General features: G+C 33.6%; 1 protein-coding gene across 4 annotated transcripts in view; it reads left to right on the forward strand.

Moving 5' to 3' along the window:
- Positions 1–9,115, forward strand: part of SNX4 (sorting nexin 4) — a 51,970-nt gene that overhangs the window by 26,067 nt on the left and 16,788 nt on the right. For 3 of the 4 annotated variants that reach the window (XM_023538573.1, XM_011367391.2, XM_011367552.2), the window contains one exon: positions 6,884–6,945. In XM_023538573.1, the coding sequence (XP_023394341.1) occupies positions 6,884–6,945 (62 nt within the window). Of the gene's footprint in view, positions 1–875; positions 949–6,883; positions 6,946–9,115 lie in introns of all 4 variants that reach the window. The other variant, XM_023538613.1, reaches the window with a different exon arrangement.

Here is a 9,115-nt window from a genome sequence, read left to right on the forward strand (position 1 = left end):
ATGTAGATATGGGAAGTTTCTTAAGTTTACTGACAGGAAGTGGGGGTGGAAGTAGTTTCTATCTGATGACTTCTGTTTAATCTTTGAAGCTTGGTTGGAGAGTGACAGGTGGTGGTATAAAAAATTTCCGATCTTAATGGAGAATGGTAGTTAATTAGATTAGGGAAACATTACTGAACAGCGTTAAGATTGAGGTTAGATACCATGAGTTTATGGCTGCACCTTAAGATTCTTTAAGCACTATGAATTTTTTCCTGTTTTTTTGTTTTGTTTTGTTTTCAAGTAATTTTTCATACCAACAAATAATATCTCTGTCTCAGTCCAATAGTACAAATTATGAAATATATATGACATCTTTACTTGGTTTTAAAAATATTTTTTTTTAATGGTTTTATTTTAGCATTTTTTGAATTTGTATTGGTGTGTAAATGTTCAAGATTAGCATGTGGTTAATTAGAGTCAGTTTTATTATTCTCAGGAATTACAGTTTACCCTGAAAAATGTGGGAGTTAAGAGTGCCAACTGCCCCGCCCCCTGCACAGTCGAAAATCTGTGTATAACTTTTGACTCCCCAGGAACTTAATTACTAATAGCTCACTGTTGACCAGAAGTCTTACTGATAACATAAACAGTTGATTAACACATGTTTTGTATGTTATATGTATTATATACTGTATTCTTACAATAAAGTAAGCTATAGAAAAAAATCATAAGAGAAAATACATTTACAGTATTTATTGAAAACAAAATCCACATTTAAGTGGAACTGCTCAGTTCAAACCTCTGTTGTTCAAGGGTCAACAGTACTGTTTTGTCTTTCAATTTTTGATGTGTTTTCTTGAGAAAAAATGATGTTTTATTGTTTCCTGTTTCAGGAGATTTACTGAACTAAAGCACTACAGTGATGAACTACAGTCTGTCATCTCACATCTTCTTCGAGTCAGAGCTGTAAGTGGTCCCCAAGAGTTTTTTGACACACATTTGTACAAAATGCTTCTTATTTAATCGTTATGTTTTTAAGTTTTATGATGAATAACTGATTTTTACATTCAAATTGGTGTGTTCATCATCCAAACTGCATTTTTAAAAAATGTGAAATCGTCTATGGCCATGCCACCCTGAACAAGCCCAATCCTGTCTGATCTCAGAAGCTAATAAGCAGGGTCAGTACTTGGATGGGAGACCACATAGGAAGACCAGATGCTGTAGGTGTAAAAAAATAAAAATAAAAAATAAGGGATTGTAAGCTGACAGGGTCCTTGCAATCTGTGAGGTCAACCAAGGGTTGTCTCATCTAAAAAAAAAGAAAAGAAAAAATGTGAAATGTTTCTGGCATAAACAGTTTGGAGAATTTTAGCCTGTTTTCTTTGTAGTTTGTATATGGTTGTTTTGACATCTTGTCAAAAGGCCTACCATTTCAGTGTTGGAATATGATGAAATAAGTGGTATTTTAGATCTACATATAATAATATCCTGCTTTTTTTCAAGGCTTTTTTTTTTTAAGATCTGTAAAATAGTTTATATGTTAGGCTATCTAGTGTCTGTGCTGTTAAATTCTAAGTGAACTTATTTGAGATAATGGTCTGCCATGACAGAAGGCACTAGAGATCAAGGAATAATCATTGTACTTAGCTGTATAGTTTGACTATAACAGACATGGAGGAAAATACATTTGGGTAAATTAATGTACCCAGAAAATGTGTCATCCACTCTAGTCCTTTGGAGTAACCTAGAGGAAACTTATAGCTTGCCTTAAAGGCTCTGAAGGTACTGGGTTACCAGGTCTAGGATCACATCTTATGCTAATGGTATCTTCTTGAAATGAAATATATTATCTGATATTTGTTTTAATAAAAGAGGGTGGAGAGTGAGCCAGTTTTGGAAGAAACTAGATTGCCATATAATAATTGTTGAAGGTGAGTGTTGGAAAGTATATCCTACTATTCTCTACTTTTTATATGTTTGAAGATTTTCATAATAAGTGTAAAAAAACAGAATAAGGGGAAAAAAATTCTTCTGAAGATCCTCATATTGGTTCAATTTCCTGTTTAACCATTCAGAGTACCATTGGACTCTTTAAATAAATTGTAAGATACTTTCTAGAGAAAGAAAAGGTACCCATGAGAATTAGTAAACTGGAGTCAAGAATTGGGTATTGGAAAGGACTGTGGATTAATAAGATAAAATTTCTAGGCCTTTAGTTGCCTTCAAATTACCCAAACAAACTAGGCAACAGTTCTTTTGGAAAGTAGAGGTAGAGGACAAAGACGCCCCAGAAGAATGGAAGGACAAGTCATACTGCTTTGTCTTCTGGGCCAGAAAACTTAGAGAATCTACTTAAATTAGAGGCCTGGCACAATTTTCTATCATTTCCGCATCATTTTCTGTCATTGATGTTGTCTGTATAGCAACACTGCCTGACATTGTATTCTGTACTCGCGTGTTAATTATCTCCCCCACTGGTGTATGTGCGCTCCACTGAGTGGGAGCTTTGTTCTCTCACTGCTAAACCCCTGGGATAATGCCCAACTTGTAGAAGGCACTCACTGCATGTTTATTAAATAAATGAATAAACGAATATATATGCTGACAGTTTTTTATTTAAAGAGATCTGAAAAAGCAATAAAATAAATTGCTTCATGAATTTAATTATAACTGACCAGGGCGAACTGGTAATTAATGTATATTTGACAAGAACCTTTGAAGAAATTGACCTTGTCATCAAAGAGTTCGTAATACACAAGACAATTCTGGATATAGATATTTGTCCTCAACTTTATGAAAACAGACTTCAGAAACTTTATTGAAAGGTAGCTTGAGTTCTTCAAAGAAAAGGCAGCAGTTGATTTGTGAGTCAGATTGAAATTCTGACTGTATAAATGAGAGAAATGCCAGTGAAAAATATAGAATGCTTTTTGATTAGCTAAAATCCTGATTGTTTAAAAATTGGCAGAAATGCTGTTTAATCATGGATAGTAACAGAAAAGTAAAAATGAAAGGTCAAAACCTTTGTGGACAGAAGCCTGCAAGACAATGCAGAAAGCACCACAGGAAGGGCCTTTTCATGATATTCAGAGTGTTGAAAGAAGAAGGCTTAGATACCATTTGAGATAGATGATGAATTTTTAATAGATATGAAAATAGAATTATTTGACTGTCTTTTCTGTCAAGGAGAATTCTTTTGAAAGTACAAGAGGCAAAAAAAATAAGTTACAGATAGGTTAAAGAGTTAAATATTTAAGACATCGAAACAGAACAACCAGAAAGGGCAGATGGCCTTAGACTGAGAGGAGCTGGGTTTGGAACTTGTCTCTGCCATTTGCCAGGTCCTTATGACAAATCCAGTACGTTTTCAGAATTGTTTTTTTCCCCCAGAAAATGGGAATATTTGCCTTGCATATAATTAAGTACTTAATATTTGTTATGTGAATGTGTACCTTATTCGTAGGGTTATGAGACTTGGGAGAAATAATTTGTTTTGTAAACTAAAACAAAAAATAATACTGATGTCTAATGTTTATTTACCACTATATATCAGCCATGGTGCTCAAGCATATTATGTTATTCTTACCTAATTTTCATAGTGGCCCTTTGAAGGTAGGTATTGTTCTTATCCCCATTTTATAGATTAGGAAACAGAAGCAAATGAAGTTAAGTAATTTGTTTAATACCACACTATAAATAGATGTATGGAGCTAGAATTTAAACCTTTGTCTGACTTCAGAGCCCATGCTCTTAATCACCACAAATGGTATATTGATAAAAGATGTCAATTCAAGTAGATTGAGGGAGAAGAGAACTGATTTCCACTGAGCCACCTTACTTATTGCTAGGAACCTTACAAATGTCATCTCACAAAGTCATTTGATGAAGATTGTTTCCATATTTCCAAGAGAAAGGATAGTAAGGCTTGGAGTAGTTTAATATATTCTCCGAAGTCAAACCCTAAAGTAAACAGGAGCTGAAATTTGAATTCACATTTGTCTGACTCCAAATGGGGAAATAAAATTTAAAAGGGAAGAGGGAATGTTTAACTTTGCTAATACTCTAAAAATGCAAGTTATAATTATCGAGATACTATGTAACATTTAATTTTTAGTCATTTATAAACACAGTAATATCTAGTGTTTGTGAAATATTTAGTGGTGGTGCCAGTATAAAGTATTACATACAGCTCCTTTGAGAACCATTTTGGCAGTAAGTATCAAGAGTCTTAAATTTTAGAATTGTTAACTCCTTAGGAAATAATTCAAAATAAAAGAAAAGCTGTATGTGTCCATATTTTCAAAATAAGATCATCTAATAGAACACCATTCAATGTTGTCTTTTTAATTGTTTAATCACCTACTACTTCATTGAGGATAGGGGAGACATTCTTATAGATCCAAATGATTCAGAGCTGGGGAGGATGTTAAGATGAGTTTGTCCGATTTCTTCTGTTGTCATAGAATCTGCTAGGTGTCAGTTCTCCTCCTCTGTCAATTGTCAGATGATCAGTTTTCAAAAAGAAAGATTTGTCAACAAACATGAAATTGAAAAGTAGTCTAGGCTAAATCATTGATACAACCTCTTTTTCCTGGCACCAGTATTCTTGATTACCAATGACCATTGACTTAATCTAGTTTTAGGTTTTAATAATTCATGTTTTGTTTTTCTTCATTTTTGTCTTTCCTTTTCTCTAGAAATGATATTTTTCAGTCTTTAGTTTACAGTTTTTCTTTGCTTCATCATCATCTTTCTCACTGCCCTCATGATTGAGATACAAGTCACTCCATATTTTAGTTGGGTAAAACAATTTGTTTTCATGAATAGTTCATACCAGAAACATTGTTGGTCCAATAATAACTGCTGAATGTCTGATTTTTGCCTTGTTCCTGAGTAGAGTAGTTCCTTGGGGTTGCTCAGCTTTTTGGAGTATAAAAACTCTTGCCTGTTTTCATCATGCTTTATGGACCAAAATACTATGGTAGAACTCCTTCTATAGCAGCTGCCAGGAATGATATACTTTAAAGAAATAAACTTTTAACTGAGACTTACAAATTTTTTCTTTGAAAAATTTTTTTGATTTGCATTTTATACTTATGTTGCTTCTAGTATTTGTTCGTATGTAGCTATCTAACAAGCTCTCTCCCATGTTTAATATCTTGAGTGGATAATAAAATGCTCAGCATTTAGGAGGAGATTTCATCTTTAAAAGTGCAAGGATCTAGAAAAGTTAGTGGTCTAGAATGACATTTTGCATTTTATGTTCTTTGGAGTGCCAGTCCTGTATAATGTTCCCTACTGCAAACCATTTCTCTCTTGAATAGTCATGATTCATATAGTATTAAAATCTAAGAAATTCTGCAGAATGTTTACCAGATTTACTTGATGATAGAAGCACTTTAAAAAACAACCTTTGAGGCCATGCCACTCTGAACATGCCTGATCCTGTCTGATCTTGGAATCTAAGCAGGGTCAGGCCTGGTTAGTACTTGGATGGGAGACCACCTAGCAAGACCAGGTGTCGTAGGCGTTAAAAAACAAAACAAAACAAACAACAAAAAAACAACCTTTGACACTGTTGGGACTCTCAAAAAATAATTGGGAAATAACGTTCTATAAAAATTAGTTTAGAGTTGTGGAAACAGCCCTGGAAAGTTTCAAGCAGAAAAATGACTATGAGCTTTGTCTTGAAAATTGAGTCCACTGCACGGGTTAGCAAACTTTTTCTGAAGGCCAAATAGTAAATATTTTCAGCTTTTTGGGCTGTATGATCCCTGTCGAATTTATTTAGCTGAGCTATGAAAGCAGCCATAGACAGTGCTAACATGCACGAGCATGACTGTTGCAAAAGACTACAAAAACAAGCTGCAAACCTGTAGTGTGTGCTGCCCAGTAGTCTAGTTTGTATGTGTTTCTTCAGAGGAGGCCAAGGAGAGATGAAAAACATTTTATGATACTCTTAGGCCTGCTTCAAGTATTTACAGTTGTGGTTTGTTCGCTTTAAGCTAAAGTATTGAAAGGGTTAATATGGTTAAGTCTTAATTCCTCAAATTACTCAATTCAAGTAAGGAATTAGGGAGGTAATTTATCCTCATGGTTTACATTTCGAAAGTGAACCAGGAATTTTTTTTCAGGGTTTTATATGAGATTAACTTTTTGTCTTCCAATTCATGTCCATAACATTTTGGGGGAAAGTAAAGCAAATTACTTGTGGTGTTTTGTTTTGTCTTTTGTAAAATTTGTGTGAATGGCTAGGCAGTACATATTTCATCTCAGTGATCTAAATTATAATTCTGTTGTTATTAAAAATCTAATGTGTTTGTTGGTTAGGAGCATCGATGGAGTAGCATAAAAATATGTTGCATTTGTTGAGCATTTATGTATAAAACTATTATACATAATATGAAAATATCTATATTCTTTCCCCTGGTAAATTCCACTTTGGGGACTTTATCATAAGGAAACAATCTGAAATCTAGAAAAAGCCTTATTCTCAGAGATACTTATTACATTATTTATAATACTGAAAAAAGTTAGGTTAACTAAATATCCAACAAGAAATGCTTACATATTCTATGTACTATCAGGTGGGATTTTATGCAACTATTTAAAGTGCTTTCTATTAATCTGTTGGATAAAATTATCACTCTTGATATAGGAAACTTAAAGACATTAATTAAAACCCGTGTATAGAAAGAAGTATGAAAGTGATTACATAAGTTGACACTATTTTTCCCCATGATAAAACTTTGTGAGATTTAAATTTTTTCTTCTTTTCCATCTTTTCCAAGTTTATTGTGCTAAGCATGTTTTTATTAATGAGGATGAAATCTTTTTTTTTTTTTAAGTAATCTATATATAACTTTAACCTAATAACAGTTTCTTTTAAATATTCTAGAGAGTAGCAGATCGACTCTATGGTGTATATAAAGTACATGGGAATTATGGACGAGTTTTCAGGTAAGCATTACATAAACTTAAACAACAATTAGCTCTAATTAGCTTTTTGCCTGAGAACTATAATTCTCAGAAATTTTTGACTCTGTAAGGTTGAAGATATTTTAAAATGATATCCTGTAGTAGTAGGTTTCAAACTCGTTTAAAGCCTTTCTTTGAATAAAAAATATTGAGGAAATCTTACCTATTGGGCAGATAAAAGTGAAACAACTCTTAAGCAGTGAGTGGTACCTTTTACTTTCTTGGCAGAATGCCCAAAAAGATTTCATTGGAAATCATTGTCTTATAGAATTAGTGATTTTCACCTTTTTTGTCTTCCTTTATGTTACTTTATGATTTCCGAAGACTTACAAGATGGGTTTTTGCTCTGGAGGCAGTTTTAGTGTAAAGTAGAATATTTACTTGCATATTTTGGTTATTTGTAAACCTTTTGTGAATTTTTGTATGTGTTTATTAGGTCATGAAATTTTAGAAGTTATCCAAATCTTTTTTTTTCTTTTACAGCTTCATTGAAATATAATAGACAATTAGTTGCTCATATTTACATTGTACAATTCAATGAGTTTTTTCAGTTATAGTTGGCATACAATAATATATTAGTTTTAGTTGTACGGCATAGTGATTAGACATCTATATAACTTACAAAGGGATCACCCCACTAAATCTAGTACCCTCCTTCCCCTTTACATATTTATTACAACTTTGTTGACTATTTTCCTTGTTACACTTTATATCTCCATTACTGTTTTGTAACTATCCATTTTTACCTCTTAATCCCTTCGCCCTTTTTCACATCCCCACCTCCCTCCTGTCTCATAGCCCTCAAAAAATTATCTGTATCTGAGTTTGTTTTCATTTTTGTTGTTGTTATTTATTTTGTTCTTTAGATTCCACATGTACGTGAAATCATGTGATATTTGTCTTTCTCTATCTGACTTACTTCACTCAGCGCAGTACCCTCTAGTTCCATCAGGGCAATTTTTTTTTCCATCCCTTTCTTTTAGTCTGTGTGTGTCTTTTAAACTGATGTGAATCTCTTGTAGGCAGCGTATGTAGGGATCTTGCTTTCTTATCCATTCAGCCATCCTATTTTTTTGGAGCATTTAATTCTTTTCCATTTGAAGTACTTGTTGATAGAGATGTAGTTGTTACCATTCTTTATTCATGTTTTTGATACATGTTTTTTCTTCTTAAAGAAGTCCCTCCAACATTTCCTGTAATACTGGTTTGGCATTGATGAATTTCTTTAGCTTTTTTTTTTGTGCGTGTGTGGGAAACTTCATCTGTCCTTTGACTCTAAATGATAGCTTTGCTGGATAAAGTATTCCTGGTTGTAGATCCTGGGTTTTCATCACGTTGAATATTTTGTGCCAAGCCCTTCTGTTCTGCAAAGTTTCTTTTGAGAAATCAGCTACCAGTTTTATGGGTGCTCCTTGTAGGTAACTGTTTTTCTCTTGCTGCTTTTAAGATTCTCTCTTTGTATTTAACCTTTGGCATTTTAATTATGATGTGTCTTGGTGGGGGCCTCTTTGGGTTCCTCTTTCTTGGGACTCTCTGAGCTTCCTGGGGTTGTACATCTATTTCCTTCACTAGGTTAGGGATGTTTTCCATCATTATTTCTTCAAATATGTTTTCAACTTCTTGTTCTCCCTCTCCTCCAGATACTCCTATGACGTAGATGTTGTTACATTTAATTGTGTCGCATAGGGTCCTTAAATTATTATACTCTTGGCCTCTTTTTTCTTGCTGTTCTGATTGGGTGTCCGTGGCTCCTCCGTTCTCTATCAGTGATTCGAGCCTCTTCTTCATCCACTCTGTTGATTCCTGTAATATACTCTTCATCTTGGATAATGTGTTCTTCATTTCTGACTGGTTCCTTTTTATAATTTCCATTTCCATTTTTATGTTTTTTTTAATCTCTTCATTAAAGCTTTCACTAATTTTATCTACACTTCCCCTAAGTTCATTGAGCATGCCAGTGTTTTGAACTCTGCATCTGTTATATTGCTCCATTTTTTCTGAATCTCTGTTCTGTTCTTTCATATGGTTTCTGCTTCTTTGTCTTCCCTTTTTGGCTGCCTTTCTGTGTCTGTTTCTATGTACTAAGTGAAGCTCCTAAGTCTTCCGGTCTTATTAGTACGGCTTTGTTTAGTAGGTGTCCAGTGGCACAGTC

This window comes from Pteropus vampyrus, unplaced genomic scaffold, assembly GCF_000151845.1.
Source record: "Pteropus vampyrus isolate Shadow unplaced genomic scaffold, Pvam_2.0 Scaffold1, whole genome shotgun sequence".
Taxonomy (NCBI): domain Eukaryota; kingdom Metazoa; phylum Chordata; class Mammalia; order Chiroptera; family Pteropodidae; genus Pteropus; species Pteropus vampyrus.